General features: G+C 49.6%; 1 protein-coding gene across 1 annotated transcript in view; it reads right to left on the bottom strand.

Annotated features, from left to right (window-relative positions):
• MYH11 (myosin heavy chain 11) overlaps positions 1–19,617 on the bottom strand; it is a 119,117-nt gene extending 99,500 nt beyond the window's left edge. Inside the window, exons 1-2 of the mRNA XM_054714752.1 lie at positions 19,559–19,617; positions 3,690–4,051 (exon numbers count right to left, since the gene is read on the bottom strand). Of these exons, the coding sequence (XP_054570727.1) occupies positions 3,690–4,034 (345 nt within the window). The 5' untranslated portion in view covers positions 4,035–4,051; positions 19,559–19,617. The remainder of the gene's footprint in view (positions 1–3,689; positions 4,052–19,558) is intronic.
• Between the last annotated feature and the right edge of the window lie 2,335 nt (positions 19,618–21,952).

Genomic DNA, 21,952 nt, shown 5'->3' on the forward strand with positions numbered 1-21,952 from the left:
CCGTGTCCCCCTCTGCCAGCCCTACCGCCGCCATCCCGCTCTCGGGTGCCCTGAGATTGCCTGATTCAGATTCTGCACACACGCGGGATCCTGCAGTCTGTCCTTCTATGACTGGCCCCTGCCACTCAGCATCTCGTCCTCCAGCCTCATCCAGGTTGACCCACATGACAGGCTTTCCTTCTTTTTCAAAGCAGAGTGACATCCCATTGTGTGGATATGCCACCTTTTCCTTACCCAGGTATCGTTTTAGAATCCATGTTCTATATTTGCATGGAGTGCACCTAATCTTCCTCCCCTTAATGAAAATAAAAAAATAAAAGCAGCCTCAGGCCAGGAACAGGCCTGTGACTCGTCAGCAGCCCACAGAGAGCCGCTAGGAGAGGGAAGAGCACCCAGGCCAGAGGACTTTCCCAGCGAGTCACATCGCTTCTCTGCCTCAGTCACTGCACGTGCAGCGTGGGACACGAGCTCTGCTCTCACCGGTGTCGTCACGGGTGAAATGTCTGGGGAGGACTCGGGACAGTCTCACCTTCAATGAGATCCCGCCACCGGAAACCTTTGTCCCATCCCCCAGCCAGGGACAGAGCTGATGGCTACATCGCTATGAAAAACTCCAGGCAGAGAGAACCCAGCCAACGACCCATCCAGAAGAGCAAGGGGGCTCTGGACCAGGGACCAGAACTACGTTCACGCCCCCACGGGCGCCACGGACCATCTGTGGCAGCTCGGGACCCCCTGGCTCCTACAGACGTTCAGATCTAGGAGGACAAGACAACGGCCAGGACCTTCTCAAAGGTGAGCAATTCGTGTTTGCTGGGCTTTTTAAAACGTTCCGAGTCTCTGAGGTGAGCCTTGCAGAACAGAGGGGAAAGTTCTCTTCATCGCCCAGGGCAGAGTTGGGCACCCCCACCTGCCTTAGCATCACCTCGCCACCCACCTGTCCATCTGCCATCGTGCGCTGGCCGGGGAACTCGCCCCCCCTTCTCTTTCTTGATCTCCTCCGTCATGAAAAACGGTTTCAATTTAAGTGACTACATAGACCAGAGAGAATCAAGACAGGAGAAGGCGTGTGGTTGGTCACCAGGCTGAAACACTTCTCACCTCATCTGTCCGGAGGAACACGGCAGGAATGTGAAGCTTTGATTCCGTTTTTAATCTGCTCTCAGAAGACATCCGGGGTCTTGATACCTTCATAAACCCTTCATTTTCTCCCCCCTGATTTCTATTTTGGGCTCAAACGCTGTGTCAGAGGACAGCAGGTGAGACTGATACACAGGCCTGTATTTGACTTCTCTGGATGGAGATGACACATCTTAGCTGAGAGGCCTGGTCCAGAGGAGTCCAATTTTCCCTCCAGCTCCCTGCAGACTGGTGTCCTTAGAAATGTCTCTCGTGTACTGACAGCCCCAAGATGACACATTCCCATACAAGAAGTCCCTCAGATAAAAGGGACTTCCTTGCCCTAACCCAGTGGTCGGCAAACTGCAGCTCACGAGCCGAGCCATGGTTTGCTGCTCTGTTGATTAATGAGTTTGCCAACCACTGCCCTAACCAGTTTGGCTCAGTGGATAGAGCGTCGACCTGCAGACTCAAGGGTCCCAGGTTCGATTCCGGTTAAGGGCATGTACCTTGGTTGCGGGCACATCCCCAGTAGGGGGTGTGCAGGAGGCAGCTGATCGATGTTTCTCTCTCATTGATGTTTCTAACTCTCTCTTCCTCTCCCTTCCTCTCTGTAAAAAATCAATAAAATATATATATTTTTAAAAAGGGACTTCCTTGATTAGTTAGGGAAGTAAGGATGGCCTTTAGCACTCGGAAGTTCAGCTTGATCTCTGGTAAAATGGGACAAGCATCCTTACTCAGTGGAGGTTGTGTTAATTAAATGAGATAAAGTGTGGCAAAGTATAGAACCTGAGTTAGAGGAGGAATTTACGTAATTATGAGTCGCTCCCCGTTTCCCCCTTTAAAAAGCCACGGAAACCCGCTCTGAACTATCAGAAGAATGGATCATCAATGATGGTACATCCATGGGATAGATTACACAGTCCTTCAAAGCGTATTGGGGCCCCAGCCAGGTGGCTCAATTGGTTGGAGCATCATCCCACACAACAAAAAGGTTACGGGTTCGATCCCTGGTCAGGGCGTTTATAGGAAGCAACCAATCGATGTTTCTCTCTCTCCCTCTCCCTTTCTCTCTAAAACCAAGCATATGCTCGGGTGAGGATTTTTAAAAAGGGTATTGAGGTGGTGGGGGGGTTATGACAGATGTGGGGGTGCTCAGTCCAGACTTGTACATGGAAGAAAGAGCAGTTCACTAGCCCGTGTGCAGAGGCTCTCAAATATGCAATCATGAACCACTGTCACCGAGAAGGCACCGCCGCACGCCTGTTACCCCAGGGGGAGCGGTTTGTGTCTGCTGGGATTTTCTAAATTTTCCAAGTCTTCTGTGGTGACTGTGTCTTATTTTCCTAATTAGGAAAAAGATCTGCAGGACAGTTTGAGAGAGGACAAAGGGCTTTTTGTGATTTTCACGTGGCACGATGTAAAGGGCAGGGCCAGAGGGCATCACAGTAGACGTGCCTGTTCCCACAAGTTTACAAAGGAACAAGGACATCTGACTGGTAATAACAAGAATGGCCATAACAACAGAAAACCACTAATAATAATAATAATAACAACAACATCAACACCTCGCGTTTGGAGCACCTACAAGGTGCCAAGTACTTTCTCTTTAGAGTAACCGCTCTGTGGGGCTGGTACTATCCTTGTGTCCATTTTGCAGAGGAGGAAATGAAATTTCAGGGAAACGAGGTGATTTGTCCCGGGGATCAGCATCCCCTTCCTCCGAGGCCAGGCAGACAAAGGCTGGGTGGGGGACCCGCTGCCAACAGTCGGACACCAGGGCGACCATGTCCTGGAGGCCTGGTCCAACCCCACAGGGAAGCTGCACCCTCTGAGTCGCCCAACCCCATCATTCCAGTCCCACGGAACTTTCTGTGATGGTGGAAATACTTTAGCCCTGTGCTAGCCACAGGAGGCTGTGGGGCCCTTGACAGTACAACTGAAGACATGAATTCTTAGACACTGATATTTCATTTCTATCTAAATTTAGGTCGCCACACGTGGTCTGGTCAGCTGGGCCAACCAGAGTGAGCGCAGCTCTAGCTCACTCTGGTTGGCCCGGCTGACCCAGAGGAGTCCCGGTCGAATCTGGGCCTTCCCACTTGTGACAGGGAAGGCCTCCACGGGTCCTCGTGTCTCCCTCCCAGCTGGCTGCCGGATGCACCAGCCTTCCCAAGGAGGTCATGAGAGCTTCATCTACAAGATGGAGGAAGAGCAGGGAACTACTTCATTGAAATCCGTGGAGTGTTTACCATGTGCCTTGGCACTCTGCATATGTCATCACATGGAATCTCTGTACCACCTTCACCTGGGAAGGGTGGTTATCCCCATTCTACAGATAGAAAAGCCGAGGCTTCACGTGGTAAAATAACCTGTTCAGTGCCACAGAACTAGGAAGTGCGGGACTGACACTTGAACCCAGGTCTGAATGATTCTATCTCACCACACAGCTGCCCTCGGTGAGACCTTTGGCTTCCCATCCTGCACCCTGAACACGTCCCTAAACCTCTCCCCTCCCAGGGTGCAGGAGGCCGGGAAGGAGGGACTGGCGGCCCCAGGATACTCACATAGATGAGGCCTGAGAAGTACCTCTCCCTCAGGTTGTGCAGCACGGAGGCCTCGTTGAGGCAGGTCAGCTCTGCCATGTCCTCCACCTTGGAGAACTTGGGTGGGTTCATCTTCTGGATGTCATCTTTGCCCACTGTCACCTTCTTGCCGTTCTCCACCAGCTCCACGATCACCTCATCCCCCTTCTCCTCCTTGATGCTGGCCGCCTCGAAGCCCTGCTTCTCCGAAGGGATCCAGACCAGCTTCTTGGCAGCCCAGTCGGCCTGGGCCACCGGGCTGTTGATGAAGTTTTTGTCCACAAAGAGGAACTTCTCATCGTCACTGAGCTGGCCCTTCTGCGCCATGGTGCCTGGTCGGTCCCCTGTGGAAGAAGGCGACAAGAGTCAGAATCGGGCCGGGAGCTCAGCTCTCACCTCACCATGTCTGGGATCAGCATCGGAAGAAAACGGTCCGCAAAGTACAAGGGTGTCCCCTGCAGGACTGTTTATGTCGTCAAAGAATGGAAACAACCAGCCCTTCAAAAAAAGACCTGCATCACTGCCCAGTGTCCATCAACATGGCACTGGCTACATAAACCACGGTGTTTTCATGCGATGAAATACCTGTCCAGGAGTTAAGAAGCGAGAAATATGTCTGCGCGTGTTGACATAGGAAGAAGATATCCAAGTCTTAACACAGAGTTACCACATGACCCAATAATTCCATTCCTAGGTATATACTCAAGAGAACTGAAAAATACATCCATACCACAACTTGTATGGGAATGTTCATAGAAGCATTATTCATAATAGCCCCAAAGTGTAAAAAACCCAAATGTCCATCAACAGATGAATGGATGAATAAAATGTGGTTTAGCCATGTGATGAAATATTACTCAGCCCTAAAAAAGAATGAAGTACTGATATATACTGCAAAAGGGATTAACCTTGAAAATATTATAAGTGAAAGAATCCAGTTATAAAGGGCCACATATTGTACGATTCCATTTATTTGAAATGTCAAGAGTAGGCAAATCCATAGAAATAGATTAGTGGTTGCCAGGGGCGGGGAGAGAATTAAAGGGTGACACCTAAGGGTACAGGGTTTCTTTCTGGGCTAATGGAAATGTTCTAGAATATTGTAGCAATGGATGCACAGCTCTGGGAATATGCTAGAAGCCATTGAATGGTATAATTTAAAAGGATGAATTATATGGTATGCAAATTTTTCTCAGTAAAGCTCTCAAAATTGAAATAAAAGGGGAGATTGTAAAACAGTAGGTATAACATCCCATTTTATTTTAAAATGTTTAGATTCCATGTAGCCAAATAAGTGGAGAAATGTGCACATATCAAGTACACGGATGAGGGGATTTTTACTTTCTATTATATTTATTTTCCAATTTAATTGTGGTAAAATATATAGAACATAAAATTTACTCTCTTAACCATCTTTTTTAGTATGGTTCAGTGGTATTAAGTGCATTCATATAACTGTGTAGCCATCACCACCAACCACCTTTAGAACTCTTCACTCTCCTTGCGAAACAAATTCTGTACCCATTAACAATAACTCCCCTTCTGCCCCTCCCAACCACCATTCTACTTTGTCTCTATAAATTTGATTACTCCAGGTACCACATATAAGTGGAACCGTACAGTATTTGTCTGCTTGTGACTGGCTTATTTCACTTAGCATAGTGTCCTCAAGGTTCATCCAGGGTGTTGCATGTGTCACAAGTCTGTCCTTTTTAAGGCTGGATAATATTCCATTGCATGGATAGGCCACATTTGTGTATCTCTCCATCTGGAAGTATCCATGCATCATTGATGGACATTTGGGTTACTTCTACATTTTAGCTATTGTGAATGCTACTCTGAACATAAGTGTACTTTCTATTACGTATCTTTATCATATTTATAGTTTTATAACTTTATTACATTTATAAAAATTGATATTTTAGAAAGATTTTGAAATAGCCAATACACATAAGAAAAAGAGCCCTGGCCGGTTTGGCTCAGTGGATAGAGCATCGGCCTGCGGACTCAAGGGTCCCAGGTTCGATTCCGGTCAAGGGCATGTACCTTGGTTGCGGGTACATCCCCAGTAGGGGGTGTGCAAGAGGCAGCTGATTGATGTTTCTCTCTCATCGATGTTTCTAACTCTCTATCCCTCTCCCTTCCTCTCTGTAAAAAATCAGTAAAATATTTTTTAAAAAAAGAAAAAGAAAAAGGTGTTCCGTCTCACTAGTAAATGAAGAAACCCACGTTAAAGCAGTGAGATACTGATTTTTCACCTAACAGCTTGGCTAAGGGGAAAACCATGGATAATATCCAGTGTTGTCAAGAGTGTAGGGGCCCGGCCTCTGCACCCATCGCCCTTAGGATGGAAGAGCCTTAAAGTCCATGCATACTCCTTGGCCTGCAATTGCCTTCCTAGAGATTTAGCCTAAGGAAACAGGAAAGCGCTAACAGATGTACAAGAACGTACACTGCAGTGCTTCTTGGGACAGCGAAACCCACAAGCACTCTACGTGGCCGTCAGTGGGCAGGTGCCTTGTTGAATTGTAGAGCATCCCGTCAGCACAATGCTAGGCCTCCACTGAGAATTCAAGACCTGGACTTTCATTTATGCCACACAAAGATTTTTTCCTCTTCAAACCTATTAACGTGTCGTTGACCGGTCATGACATTCTCATTGTAAGTGTACAACTCGGTGATTTTCAGTAAGTTTAGACTGTGCATCCATTATGATGATGCATGGTGGAACATTCCCATCACCCCCTAGAAGGGTTCCCGCCTGGCGATCTGCCGTCAGTCACTCCCTGTTCCCACCTCCAACCTCCGGCAACCACTGATCTATCTGTCTCCACAGAGTCCCCTTTTCTGGACATTTCACATGCCTGTTGGCCATACAAATATACTCAGGATATATTTCTACGTTGAACACATATATGAATGGAATGCTCAGCAGTAGAAAGAAACAAACTACACCATAAAAGAGACGAATCTCAAAAGCATTGTGCTCAGTGAGAGAAGCCAGGCCCAAAAGATTGCCCCTCGGCTGTGTCACTGATGGGGAGCCCAGAAAAGGCCACGCTGTGGTGACAGAGAGCAGAGCGGTAGCTGGCGGGGACCGGGAAGGAAACCGGCTGCCCAGAGTCACAAAGGAACTTTCAGGGTGATGACAATGGTCTAAATCCTGATAACCATGGCGATTACATGACTGTGTACACCTGTCATAACTCGCTGGGCTGCAGGCTTAACATCGGTGCATTTTTTAAAAAGTGGGTAAGTTTTTCTGCATGTAGATGAATAAAGCTGATTAAAATATTTACAATAGGCCCGGCCGGCGTGGCTCAGAGGTTGAGCACTGTTCTATGAACCAGAAGGTCACGGTTCAATGTCCGGTCAGGGCACATGCCCGGGTTGCAGATTCTTGCAGGTTCAGTCCCCAGTGTGGGGCGTGCTGGAGGCAGCTGATCAATGATTCTCTCTCATTGTTGATTCTCTCTCATCATTGATGTTTCTACCTCTCTCTCCCCCTTCCTCTCTGATATCAATAAAAAAATTTTAAAAAATTATTTAGAATAGACTCTTTCTTGTAATTTTATATGTATGTGTATACATTTTTAAAGGTCTAGAAAACTACATACTAAAATATTAAACCCTGGTTCTAACTGGTCAAACATAGGACAGTTTGAAAATCAGTAAGAAAAATACACAAGAGTTTGAAAGGTGAATATGTTTAAATTATGAGCTCGTTATGATTTTAACAATTCATAGGCATCCTTGTAAGATGCTGGGGAACAAACCCATTATTTGGAAAACTGGTTAAGAAAAGGGGGGGAAGGCAACACACTGATTCCGCCTTTCTTACACAAATTGTTCAAGGTCACTACATAATTGACCAGGAGAAGTCTGTCTTTATTTTTTTTTTAAGTCATTAAATGTCCTTTCAACGTGGGGAGCCCATTGTGACACCTTCTCCATCTGTTTTCTAGATGTGCCCACGGGAGGGTGCCGAGGCAGCAGGCTCTTTAGAGGCCTGTCCAGTGGCCTGCTCCACACCCTCTGACCACACCTGCAGGAGCGGCCCAGTCCTGGGGACACCTGCTCTCACCCAGCTCTTCCAACCTGCCCCTTCCCCCTCCCCCACCCGCTGCTGCTGTGCTCCAAGGCAGAAGGTGAAGGCTGAGTTAGGATGCACAGTCACCAGGGTGTGCTGGGTGGCCAACGCCCCTACTTCAGCAAAAGACAATTCACCGTTCCTTTGAATTCACCGAGATAATCCTCACGCGTGGGCCCCAAATCCCATGGAGATGGAGTAACCCCTATATCCACTGAATGGGCCCTGGCACTGGGCAGCCAGTCCTGAAATGCAGCCTTTGCGAGGCAAAATCAGAGGGGCAGAAGCTCCAATACCTACCCTTCTCCCTCAGGGGTGAAAATAACAAGAATGGAAACGAGAAGCTGATTTGCTCCGAGGGATGGTTATGTCTCTTGGGAGACCAGTTCTAGAAGCTCATTTTTAAAAAAAGATGGAGAAATGAGCAAATCATTCCCTAAATCTGATTAATCACTTCCGTTATTCAAAAAAAGAGAAATAAAGAATAGCAGAGAACATACATTGTCCTGAGTTTCGCCATCACATTTCATGCATATATTTTATTTTTTTTTGGTTAACCAATGTCACCCCAATAAATTCAATTTGAAAGTTGTTTTTTAATTTCTCTTGGGACTTAATAAGCCCAATAGCTTCCTCCCCTTACTCCACTTTCACTGTTATTAAAAGTACTCCCTCTACTTGGAAGAATTCCAGCTAATAAATGTAGGCGAAACAATAAAACCAGAATGTAGCAATTTTGTGACCCCCTGATAAAATAATGGGCCGTGGCTAGAATATCAATAGTTGCTAAAACCATTAGGCCCAGTGGTCAACTTCCTCATGTCTCTACTTCACCAGGAGGGTGGTGAAATCACAGAGGGCCAGGCCGACCCCCAGAGCTTCTTTCTGAGAGCCCAGGGATCTGCCCTCGTCTCACAAGCTCCCAGGTGAGGCTAAGGATGCGGGTCTCGGGCCCACACTTTCAGGCCTGCTGAGCTAGATGAGAAGCAGGTGGAGAACTTGATGATGGATGGGCCAGGCTGGCCCCACCCAACCCTACTAATGAACCTTAGCATCACACGAAGAAAGAATCGATCAGATACGACGGGTCGCCAGATGGGATGCCGTAGGAGGTGCCACCACCACCAATGAAATGTCCTTACAAAAAGGAAAGAACAGAAGCTGACAAAGCCTCCGATCTAACCCCCGTTTACAGAAAGCGCAGGGCACAGGGGACACAGTGACCAATGTCATGGGCGTGCAACGAAGTCCAGAAGGTGGAAAAGCATAGAACAGATGACTCAGCTTCTGTAATAGACAAAGTACAAAAAAAAAAAAAAAAGTCAGGGGACCCTATAGATTAGAAGGGATTTTAAGCCACGTAAGAGAAATGGGAGGAGGGTGATGATGAAATGAAACTCGCTTCAGGTGTGATAATGATTGAACTTGAGTGACAGGTACCTGAGGTGTCACACCCTTCCCTCTACTTTTGAATATGTTTGCAAGTTTTCATAATGGAAAATTCAAACAAGTGCAATAGGAGATAAACACTGATAGAGGCAGAGAAAGAACGCCCCGCACTCCAACATACACATACAGGCCAGCGCACAAATAAAGGCATATGTTGTACTTTTAAAAAGCCACCCCTTAAATGGAGAACTTTGAAGAATTAAAAGTAATTGTCGGGGGGGGGGAAATTTTTTTTATTTGACAAGCCCTCACAAATGAAAATTTCATGAGCTAACTGGGAAAATTTGAACATTGACTCACTGCCGTTTATATTAGGAAATCTGTGAAATTCTTTGGTGTGAAAATGGTACTGTGATTTCATCTGTTTAGAGAGTCCTTTCCTTTTAGAGACATTTGGAAATATTGACAGAGGCAATGATAAACTTGGGGCTTATCTCAAAATAATCAGGGCGGGGAGGAAACGAATGGGGGTGGAGAGGAAACAAGATTGGCTCAGGTGTTGATAAATGCTTATGCTGTTCTGTCTACTTTTGCATGTTTGACATTTTCCCTTAAAAAAAAATATATTGCCATATAAAATTTATAAAACTACCTCCTACTTGTCAGCATTGTCAATAGCGCACCACCTCCCATTTGGCCTGTATGTCAAACCCAGTGAGGAGGTTTCTGAACACCAACAGTGACGGCTAACACTCCAGGACCCCACCGGGCGCTGGGCTCAATCCTTCACGTGCAGGACCACCAAATACCACCACCACAGCCTCTGCAGTTAGGTTTTATGAAAAGCTCCGTCTTACAGATATGGAAACCGAGGCTCAGAGAGGCGAAGGAATCTGCCTCAAGTCACACAGCAAAAAAGTGGCAGAGCTGGGATTTGAATCCATGCTTGATCGCATACTATGTTCTTCTGCCTCCCAGATAAGCTTGATGGGCTTGTCAGAAGCTCAGTGGAGTATTTGCAATGAACTAATTGATCCTTTTAGGCACCTAGCACCATGGTCGGCAAACTGCGGCTCGCGAGCCACATGCGGCTCTTTGGCCCCTTGAGTGTGGCTCTTCCACAAAATACCACGGCCTGGGCGAGTCCATTTTGAAGAAGTGGCGTTAGAAGAAGTTTTAAGTTTTAAAAATTTGGCTCTCAAAAGAAATTTCAATCGTTGTACTGTTGATACTTGGCTCTGGTGACTAATGAGTTTGCCGACCACTGACCTAGCACATAATAAACATTCAAAATGGGACCCAAATCAACTGCACCCCACAATCAGAACAAATCTCACACACACAGTGGAGAAGGCAGATATGCAAGGAGGACATACTGTGTGGTTCTTGCTTATAAGAGGTTCAAAACCAGGGAAAACTGATGGTGATACATCGTGACTGGAAGGGTGGACAAGAGGGGGCGTGCAGGCTGATGTTCTGTCTTAATCTGAGCGCCAGTTGCATGGGTGTGGGCACTTTGTGAAAACTCCTCCGGCTGCACGCCACAGGTGTGTGCGTCTTTTCTGGACATAAAGCACACTTCCATGGAAAATGTTGGTTTCCTTTCCTTTCCTTTTCCTTTCTATCTTTAACTGTGGTAAAATACATAGAACATAAAATTTACCTCCTTAATCATTTAGTTATGCAGTTCAGTAGTACCAAGCACACCTATATTACTTCCCAATCTATAACAAGTTTTTGAATGGGAGCTGATTATTCTCAAGAGGGCTGGGAGAAGTGTTTTATTTATTCCTAGCAGAATGATGACTAAATAGGCTCTTTCTTTCTTTCCTTTTTTAGGTTAAGACTCTTTTGCTTCCTTTTTTATTGAATTTATTGGGCTCTTTCTAATTGCAATGTTGGTGAGCTGCCTTGAAAGTCAGGAAAAACAGCAAAAAATACAACCGAAAAATAAAAGGACACAGGAATCCCCTTGGCCAGGAAGCCTGTCTAATCCAGGATTAAAAACACACAAACAAGATCAAGTGCAAAGAGTCGGTCTCTGTCCAAAAAAGGAGAGAGAGCATCTGGCTAGCTTCCCAGGGCTTTCATGCCTGTGACAGTTACGATGTGTGACATCTGCTTTGGTCACAGGAAAAGGAAAGAGGAGCTTGGCTTCGCCCTAGCAAAGCGTTTCCCAGAGTGTGCTCTGTGGAACCCCCATCCCTTGGAATATTTGGGGTGGGGTGGGGTGGGGTGGGGCGGGATTTAGGGAGTTTGAGAAAGAAAAATTTAAAAAATAGTCTGTTGTCAAATCCATTTGATAAGTGCTCCATGTTCCCTCCCCCTCACTGAGGGGCAGAACCCTTACCAGGACATACGAGGTCCCGGCAGGTCCTGAAGAAAAAAATATTACTTCACTCCTTTGAACCCAGAGCTCCCCAAAACATTTGGCCACAGACCTCTTTTCCCACTAAACACTGATGAAATCCCACAGGTTTGCCCTTGAGGAAATTCAGCGAGCCTCGCAAATGAATAGTACAATATTAGTCAGCATCGCTGCTACAATTTATTGAGTGCCGGCTTTATCGCACTGAACCCCCGGAGAGATGCCATTACCTGACTTACAGATAAGGAAACAGGCACAGAGAGGTTAAGTAAGTTGCCCACCGTGGAGCAGCTAGATATGGCGAAATCCCATAAAAAATGTATTTTCTAATTGATCTCTTTTGCTTTGTCCACCTTCTTGGAAACGTGCAGAGAACCCGAGGACTGAAAGAAATCCAGGCACACATGCAACACAGCCTGGATCAGACTTGGCAACCTGAGTGCTCCGAATAACTTGGTTTTATGGACTTGCCTCAGCATGCATGCAGAATCTTGAGTTGGGGACACCCCGGCAGAAAGAGTCAGGTCAGGCACGCGGTGGGGCCGTGCGGGATGAAAAGTAGCTTTGCCAAACTGCAGCAGAGACCCGAGACTGCAGTCCTGGGGGAGAATTCTCCCATGCTGAGGGGAAGCAGAACCTGGCCTGCTGCTCCCTGCCGTGGTCTTTAATTTAGAGCTGGGTTTTCCACTTCAAGACTATGGACATTGGGGCTGGATAACCCTCTGGTGGGGTGGGAGCTGTCCTGTGCATTGCAGCATCTCTGACCCTCCACCCACCAGATGATAGCAGCATACCCTTCCCTGCTCATGACAACCAGAAATGTCTCCAGACGTCGCCAGGTGTCCCCTGGGGGGCAAAACTGTCCCCAGTGAGAACCACTGCGCTGGAGTAAAAAGACGGGCTCTCTTGGGAAAGACAATTAAAGCTGAGGACAGTCGCTACTTCGTCAACACCAGCCTGGAACGTCAGCTGCGGACGGTCACCTCAGATCAGACAGAGACAGCTGCCCAGGTGGGCAAACCTGCAGGAGGCACCCAGCACCTCGTTTCTTTCTCTCCAAGCCCCCCTTCTCCTAGCCTCCCCTACCCACGTCTTGCATCAGCTCCGAGGGCCGAAAGGACACCTCCAGGATTATGACCCAGGACTAATGAATGCGAAGTACAGCTCGTGATCAAGGGCTGCCCTTGAACGTTCCAACGAAAGCAAAGGACTCTGTCACTGCTGGCGTTAGCACGGCCTGGGGCCGCTGAGTGTGTCAGCCCCGGCTTCCTTACCAACAACACCTGGCTTCACTCTGAGCGCAAACAAGCTGTTCGTTAGCCTCAGGGTTACAAGTCCCAGCTCTGCTCCAATCTCGCTGGGTGACTGAGCAAGCCACTCGCCCTCTCTGTGAGTTATATTTTTCATTTGGGAGGGAAAAGCGGGTGGGGAGATGCTGCACTAGCTCTAACATTTTATGGTATCTGTGATTCTAGATCAAAGCATTGAAATTGGACCAATTGAGAATGGTCAATGGCTTTAGCTTGTTTTAACATCAATTTTATTTTCCCCAGAGGACCTCAGGGGTAAAGGGCTTTCCCCTTTTGCTTCTGCATTAATGAAAAGTGAATAAAATACTCCAGAGCCCAAAGAGTGTAGGATTTGCACATCATCAGGCCTGGTCGACAGCCTCCCTCAGGATTTTACTGCCAAGCCACTGGTGCAAGATTTTGGACACAGATTCAAATAGCTCCAGGGTCAGGTGAGCAATGCAGAGTGACCCAGGCCAGACCTGGCTGGGCAGAGCCCTCTCACCCTCTCCAAAGAGGGTGGCAGCTCGACTCCCACTTCTGTCACCCAGCAAGGATGTAGGCCCTGTATGCCAGTCTTTCAATAGACCTGAAGTCTGAATTTGGGTTCAATATACCCATCCCTACAGTGAAATCACGGCACATTGTAAATGTCACACAGGCAAAATAAAAGCCTCTGGACATGATCTAGGATACAACCCATCAGCCGGAAGGGCCTGTGAAGTGGAGAAATTGGTTCAGGGTCTGCCCCAGGTGTGGGAGGAGCCAAGCGTGCAGAGGGAAGCAGGAGAGGGGCTGGACTCCCTAGATGCACCCATTCTTGGGGCCCCAAACTGTTCCTGCGAGGCAGCTAGGACTCTTCTACTCATGGAGTATCAGGCAAGGCATTTTACTATATACTAGAAGCCCAGTGCACAAAATTCATGCACGGGTAGGGTCCCTTGTGGCTGCCTCCCTGCCGGAGGCTAAATCAAGCAGCAGTTAGCATATAAATGCAAAAAGAAACATTGGAATACCAATGGACTTTGATATTCAGCAGGGCTGAAAATCAGCATAATATTGCCCTGCTGTGGGCTCAATGGCTCAAGGCAATTTCCTAACCTGATAATCCTTATACTGTTTACCAAACTTTACCTTTGATCTGCCAGTATGCATTGCTAAAGGGAAAATGTGTATTCAAATGAACAAAAAGCAAACGAGACCCAGAAATTGGTGTGTCTCTTCAAGAAAGAGGCTCCACCTGGCCCCCAATGCCTTCTAAATTCTATATTTCTTGTATAGCATTTTCATTTGTGTCGGCCCCTCCTTCAGATACTGAACCCCACTGCAAAGGGCACAGCACCTCCTTTCCCCCGGGCTGCCTGCCGCTACTGCTGGCCCCCCGCCCCACCCCCTAGTCAAACTCCCAGTTGAGGGGGTAATTTGCATATTAGGCTTTTATTATATAGGACATCTCTCCCTGTCTCACAAGTGTCCGGCAAGGTGGGCATTATTTATTATTCCTAAAATACTACCAAGGTCCAGAGAACTAAATTAAAGGCCTTCGCTTGCAAGAGTTGGAGCTAGAGCCCTAGCCGGTTTGGTTCAGTGGATAGAGTGTCGGCCTGTGGACTGAGGGATCCTGGGTTCGATTCTGGTCAGGGGCACATGCCCGGATTGCGGGCTTGATCTCCAGTGGGAGGCGTGCAGGAGGCAGCCAATCCATGATTCCCATCATTGATGTTTAACTCCCTCTCCCTTCCTCTCTGAAATCAATAACAATATGTTTTTAAAAATAAAAAGAGGACCTGGAAATAATTTTTTTTTAAAATTTGGAGCTAGGATTTGAACCCAGATCTGTCTGAACCCAATCTCCTCTTAGCAGAAAATGTCTCCTCTGCTCCATGGCCTCACACCACAGCCCCTTCCCCACCAACCACATCCCCCATCTTCCAAGATCATCTCCCCTGTCCTTCCAAGGGAGCCTGACCTCACCTTACAGGAAAAAGGTGAGCGGTGAACCTGCCACTTCAATGTTGCCTTATACCATCTCTCTAACTCATTTGCATACTGTTTTTAAAGTAACGACAGAAGGAAGTTATTTTAATTAGTAAAGCTAAATTGTTTTTTCCTCCCTACAAAGACAGCGTGGTTAGCAAGAGACATGGTAACTCTTATGGAGGATGCTTTGGTGATAGAACTGGTCATTTCTGGCCCTAAAGCCCCATTGTATTTTGTGTCTCACACTCTGGCACAGCACAGCTTAGAAATCAATGTACAGTCGTATGTGTGACCATCAGAAGTTTACATTTACAATGTCCTTGGTGGCCGCTTCAGCAACATCTATCCATTTTAAATGTGCCTGGTCTTGAACTTAGCAATTGCATTTCTGGGAATTTATCCTACAGACACATTCATACAATTAGACAAAAATAGATACACAGGATGTTCCCTGGAGTCCTGTTTATAAGAAACTAGTAGCCCATTTGCACGAAGATTCGTGCAATAGACCTTCATTCACCTGGCTGCCTGCACCAGTTTTCTACCGGCACCTGGGACCCAGGCCTTGGCTGTGGCCACCGCCTTCTACCTTCTTTCAGGGTCCCGGCTTGGCCCTGGGCGGTGGCCTTGGGCTCGGCTGCACCCAGCGTCCCTGCGACCCAATCGCAGGAGCGAGCCGACCCCCCAGGTCGGCTCACTCCTGAGATCGGCGCAGGCACCCCGCTGGCGCCCAAGGCCGGGAAAGCCCCGGGCGGCTTTCCCGGCCTTGGGCTCTGCCACACCCCAGCGTCCCTGCGACCCGATCACAGGAGCGAGCCGACCCCCCAGGTCGGCTCGCTCCTGCCATCGGAGCAGGCACCCCGCTGGCGCCCAAGGCCGGGAAAGCCTTGGGCTCCGCCACACCCCAGCTTCCCTGCAACGGTTTCCTGGTGGGTGTGGTTGATGGGCGTGGCTTGGTTGGTGGGCGTGGCTTGGGCGTAGCGAAGGTGCGGTCAATTTGCATATTTGTCTATTATAAGGTAAGATGGAGGGATGAAACTGGTATGTTTCAATAAGGGGCTATTTCAGTAAGATGCTATACTTCCATACAATGGAGGGTCATGCAGCCCATAAAAAGTAACCCCCCAAAATGTGCTGATATAGAAAGATGTCAAAAATATGTAATTATATAGACCAAAGCTTAATTTATGGAATGCCAATATTTGTGTGTAAAAGGAAGACTTAACAGAGAAAAGTTTTAGAAGAAGCACAAGAATACATTAACCATGACATCTAGAGATGGCAGGTGGGGGAAGGGGGGGCAGGGAAAAGGCATTCTACATGGAGAGTGGGGAATGGCTAGCATGACCCTGGTGGCCTCGGACACTGGCCCCTTCTGAGCGCCTGTGTCACTGGCCGCTGCTGCGCCAGCGGAGGGGAGGAAGCCCACGCCTGCACGAGTGAGCAGGTGACGAGCCCCATGGTCCTATCTTAGGGACTTTGATGAGGACTGTTCCTCCCGAGCCCCTGCATCGCTGACGTAAGTCAGAGATACCCGCCTTCCTCCTGCAGATGCAACAGGCAGCACTAGCTCCTTCCTGCATCTTCTGAGCCCACAGGAAAGTTCTCTCAGATTCCTGCTTGGCCTTCTCCCAACTTTGTTTCCTCCACCGTGTGACCACGGTTAAACGTGCTTTAAGGTCAGGGATGGAGGGAGGAGACCTCAGAGAGCAGAAGAGCCACTGGGAAAGCCAGGTAGGCTTCTTCCGCTCACAGGGGGAAGCTCTCCCAGGGTGCCACGGCCGCCGTAAACCAATCTCGAATGGGCCAATGCAGCTGGAATTGCCATGCTCCTGACGCAGGAGGAAGTGTGGCTATACTAAAACAGAACATCCAACCGCGCCTTTGGCTCCAATAAGGATTGGGCTTATGAAGAGATTACACAAAAGGAAAATTGGGAACATTTCTTCTTTATGGATAGGCCACACCACAGCCTTCCTGCTGCTGCCAAGTACCAGCTGTGCCACAGTGAGCAAGGTCCTTCACATCTCTGGTCATGTGTGCTATCAATAACCAGCCGCTCACGTTGACCAGGGGCCAGGCACGGTGCTCAGCCCTTCGTGGGCATCAGGCCATTTAATCCTCCCAACAGGGTAATAATCCCTCAGGCTCTGGCGTTAGAAAGAGCTCCCTTTGTCAAAGTCCGTCTTCCTCATTGGCTAATTATCTTGAGCAAGGTATTCACACTCCATGGTTATAAAACAGCGCCCATTGTACAGATAGGAAAACTGAGGTTTGAGAAGGCCAGTGTGGAGGGTTTTTAGTTTTGCTTGTGACCGTCTAGGATTCCAATGGATTTAAAATTGGACTTGGTTTTCCAGAAAAATCTAATATATACCTGTGAGAATTGCATGGGTGTGCCAAAGCTTAATATCCACCTGCTTGGATCCATCGTACTGAGGAAAGGAGACAACACCCTGCCCCCCCCCCAAAAAAAATAAAACTTCCAAATAAGAGAGTAGGAAAAACTGATCCCCCTTTCCTCCCAATGCCTTCTCCCCTGGACTCCTCCACTTGGTCCTGAATGGGAAGGACACGGGCAGAGAAATCCCCAGAGTCCCAACCAACCAAGCTGCAATACGAGGCTCATTTGCGAGGGGGCTGGGGATGGCCTCATGGAAAATGCTACCATAAATGGGCATGTTCGCCTCAATCTCAGCCCTCGCACAGAAATGTAATGATAACAACTACCTTGTAGGGAATAACACGTCTATTTCAGACACAAAAATAAAAAAACATGGTGTATACAAGGCGGGCCCCCGAAGCTTCCAGGGGGATACCCGGCTGGCTCACGTTTTGGACCCTTGGGGCGATAGCCCACCTAAGGTCATCGGGCTAGTTGATTACCACGCCACCAGGGGACAAACGGTGCCTTTTATTTTAAATTCACAAAAGGTCAGTTTATGTTTTCGTCAAAGAGAAGATGATAAACATTTACTTCTTGGAAACATTTGGTCCCACGAGAAACCCGACTCGGACAAAGGTTGTGCTCATGATAAAGAAAAGAAGGATGGAGAGGTCCAGGGTATAGACTTGGCATCAGACTGACCCAGGAATGGGATCTGCCACTTGCTAGCTGTGTCATGCCGGGCAAGTTACTGAACCTCTCTGAGCCTCAGCTGCCTTGTATACTAATCAGGCATCAGAATGCCTCCCTTACAAGGTGGTTGCGATAATTAAATGAGATACATCAAGTCAAACACTGTTACAGCGCCTGGCACGCAAGTGCTCCATCAGGGGTAGCGACTTCCGCGGGAAAGCGCCAAAAGGAGACAGCTTTTCCTCCCACAGGTATCCAACACCCTGTTTTATAAATGCCATCGAATGACATCCAAGCTCCCTCTCCATAAAAAGTCTACCACGGGAGCTTTCAGGAAACCAAACAAACCAAGAAGGCTGCACCAAACAGAACAAAACTATGCAAGGCAGTTTACTGACAGCTGGCCTGCCTTCCCTTTGCCAAACCCCGGCCAGTTTGTAATTTAGTCTATCAGTTCTTAGATAGACTAATCGGTCCCTGTCTCGGGTTTCTAAATATTTTCTTCTATTTCTTGACAAATAAGGCTTTCAACGGTGCCTTTCCTCGAGCAGCAAAATCCCCACCAACTGCTCTGGCCGGCTTGGCTCAGTGGATAGAGCGTCGGCCTGTGGCCTTCGGACTGAAGGGTCCCAGGTTCGATTCCGGTCAAGGGCATGTGCCTTGGTTGCGGGCACATCCCCAGTGGGGGGTGTGCAGGAGGCAGCTGATTGATGTTTCTAACTCTCTATCCCTCTCCCTTCCTCTCTGTAAAAAAAAAAAAAAAAAAAATCCCCACCAACTGTTCTCTGCGCGGGGAGAAAACTGAAAACAAGCAGTAGCCACACATTTCTTCTGCCCGTGTGTGAGGCATGAGCGTCACTTCGCACGGGCTGCTCTGCAGAAAGCCCCGGTGCAATCTTACTTAATGCACCTGCAGGTCATGGAGGCAACGGTGGACTCTGGCGGCGGTCTGGGCATTGGAGGCCCCTGGGATCAACCTGGATGAATTGTTTAAAATTTGGAGGAAGGGGATCTGGAAGAAAACTGGGCTGTAATAAATGAACTGGATCATAGCCAGCCTATTTCTCCCGGGTTTTCAACAAGCACAGCCGCTGGAGTGATGATAAAATACTGCCCTCTCTGGGAGCATGTGCCCATGTGTTTTTAACTGAGTTAATGCCTCATCGGCAGAACCAAGCAGTGCTTCCAAACCCAGGTGAAGTGACTCTTGGCGTGACGACGTGATAGGAATGGCCCTTCAGGGACGTCCGCACTCTTTCTGTGCCTTAGAATGAAAGTCAGAAGCCTGGCCGACGAGGCTGGACCTCTGAGATTTGTAAGGAAGCACCTCTCCCAGATTTGCCTCATAACAAGAATCATCTGGGACCCTTTTTACTTTCTAAGTTTTTCTGGAGATTTGTCACTGGAGGTGGGCCCAGGCGTGGTCTGTTGTCTTTCATAAGTACCTCCAAAGTGCTACTTATCATTGCCGGTTTGGGGAAAATCTAAGGTGATGGGGCAGAGAGGAATAAAAATTGTGAACCCCCACCCTCTCACCATAGTCCTGAAGGGGAGGGCAACGGGTACACCTTACTGCTCCCCAGCCCCTGGATGCCCTGGAGGACCCTTAAAGCCCCGACTCAATTCCCCTTCCCCCCACGAGGCCACGCTACTTACAGATCTCCCACTGGGGGATGACGGAGAAGAAACTGGATGGAGAGCTCAGATCTGGCACACCTCCCAGGCAGGGGCGTCCAAATCTCCCAGCTCGCCCAAGACGCCTCTCTTTATAGGCCCGGAGCTGCCCGCGGGTGGGAAGGGGGAGGCCGCCCAGGAGGGCGGAGTGGGGGAGGGTCCCGCACGGCTCCCTCCGCAGCGCCCCCTGCAGGGCCGGAGAAGCGGGCTTTTGGTCCGGGCTCTCGGGCGCACCTGGGACGGACGCGCAGGGGGTCAAGGCGGAGGCTCCAAGCAAGGGCACCCGCCGAAGTGTTCAGTGTTCGAGCAGGTGTCTCACCCCCGGATCCCGGTCAGTCACCGAGACTCCGGGTCCCTAGAGAAAGGGGTCGAGTGGCCAAGGTCTATGGGGGATGATTGAGAATTGCTCCCCTGATTCAGTTTCAGCCTAAGTGGCTCTAACCGCTCCCCCGCCCCCGGGGTGGGCGGGAGGGGGTCGAGTTGATAGGTCCCCGCCCCACTCCCCGTTTTATTCGCCTCCCGCTGTCTGGAGAGGGAGCCGGCCGTGTTGCCTAAAGGGTAGAAAAGGGGATTTTTTTTTTTTTTTAACTTTGCAAAGTGCAAGGCAGGAGCCCCCGGACTGCTGGGAATTGTGCGGGAAGGGGAAGTTTTTACTTTTCCCAACTTGCCATCCCCAGCTCCAACCCACAAGAAAGAGAAATCCCGCTGTTGTCAGTTGAGGCCCCGGGGTGCTCCATTCGCTGCCTCCGTGACCTCAGGCAAGTCAGTTCCCTGCTCGGAGCCGTGTCCGCAGCGGAAACGTGTGTGATAATCACGTGCTGTGGTTTGCAAGGTGCACGTCAGGGTCCGGAGGGGATGCGCGTGGGCCCCGCCCTCGCAGGTGCTCCTATCCCTCCCAAGAGATTCTTGCCCAAAATTTTACTCCCTGCCTCTCTCCCGCTTAGCTCCTCTACCAACCCCTTCTCTCTCTTTCTCCCCCTCCCTCCCCCTCTCCATCTCCTCATTGTGTGAAACGGCGTCTCTCCATCACCGTTCCTTTCTGTCTCCTGCCTCTTTTGTCACTCTGTGTGCAGAGCTCTGTCGCTCTGTCCACCACCGCCGTCCTGTCTCTCACATGCCTCATCTGTCTCTCCTGTGTGTCTCCCTCTCTCTGGTCTCTGTGTCCCTGGCTCTCCGCCTTCCCCGGGCTCGCTCCCTCTGTCACACGCACGCACACAGGCCATAAAAGGAAGCCCAGGCGGAGGGCTGGCCCCGCGCCAGGCCGGGGACCCGCGGGCAGCCGGGACGCCCCGCTCCCCGCTCCCCGCTCCCCGCTCGGCACGGACTCCTCCGAGGTTCCCGGTCCCGCGGGTCCTCCCTCCCCGAGTGCGGCGGCGGGCGGGGGGCGCTGGGCGGGAGACAACCCAAAAAGGGCAGGCGCGGGCTCCTTCCTGCGGAATTCCCGGCGCCGCATACCAGCGCGGGGCTGCCCGCTCCCCCTGACTAAATATGGTGCCGCGCGGCCTCCGGAGCGGCGGGTCGCGCGGGAGGGGCCGCAGATGGGAGTTCTGAGAGTGCTGCATCGCAGACCCTCTCGGTCCCTTCCCCATCCTCTCAGTCAAGCTCACCTGGTACTCACCCCGCAAAACACCCAAGACCGCCCGTGGCCGCTGGCAGCCCTTGGTGGGGTGGGAAGGAGACCCGTCTGCTTGACGCAGAGCCCCAGGCCCACGCGGGTCGCAGCTACTTCCAGCTAGAGGGGCTGGGGGGAGGGTGAAAGGAGTTGAAGACCCTTGCGAGGCTCTGTGCTTGGCATCTGCCCCGTCCTATTCCACAAACCCTCCCCAGCTAAACAGGTCAGGTAATGGTGGGGGGGGGGGGGCTTTATAAATACCCCCATTTTGCAGGTGAGAAAACTGAGGCCCCAGAGGAGTGGCGCAGCTCTCCCTGGGACTGGAGCCCACCATTGCCATGACTCACCTCCAGAGAGATTCTAAAGGGAAATGCCCAGAAGAGTTGAGTTTGAATCTGCCAATTTCTAGCTGCGACCTTCAGCAAGGAACTTGAACCCTGTGTGTGTTTCCCTACCTGTAAAATGGGAAGGACATCAGCTATTCCTGGCTATTTGTAAACAGTCCTTGAGGTGACCAGGTAAAATGAACACATTACATTGCTTCCTGTTAGTTGTTGCTATTGTTCTCAAACCTGAAACCGAGTGGCACCAGGCCTTGGGGACATAGTGAGTGAGAGCCTGTTCTGCCCACAGTGTTGGCTTCCAGTCCCTCTTGGTCCCTTCCTCATCCTTCCAGCATCCAGCTCACCTGGTCTTCACCCCCCCAAAACACCCAAGCCCAGCCCCCTGCCCACAAATGGGCCTACATCTAAGAGTCAAGAGGC

Source organism: Eptesicus fuscus, chromosome 4 (genome assembly GCF_027574615.1).
Source record: "Eptesicus fuscus isolate TK198812 chromosome 4, DD_ASM_mEF_20220401, whole genome shotgun sequence".
NCBI lineage: Eukaryota > Metazoa > Chordata > Mammalia > Chiroptera > Vespertilionidae > Eptesicus > Eptesicus fuscus.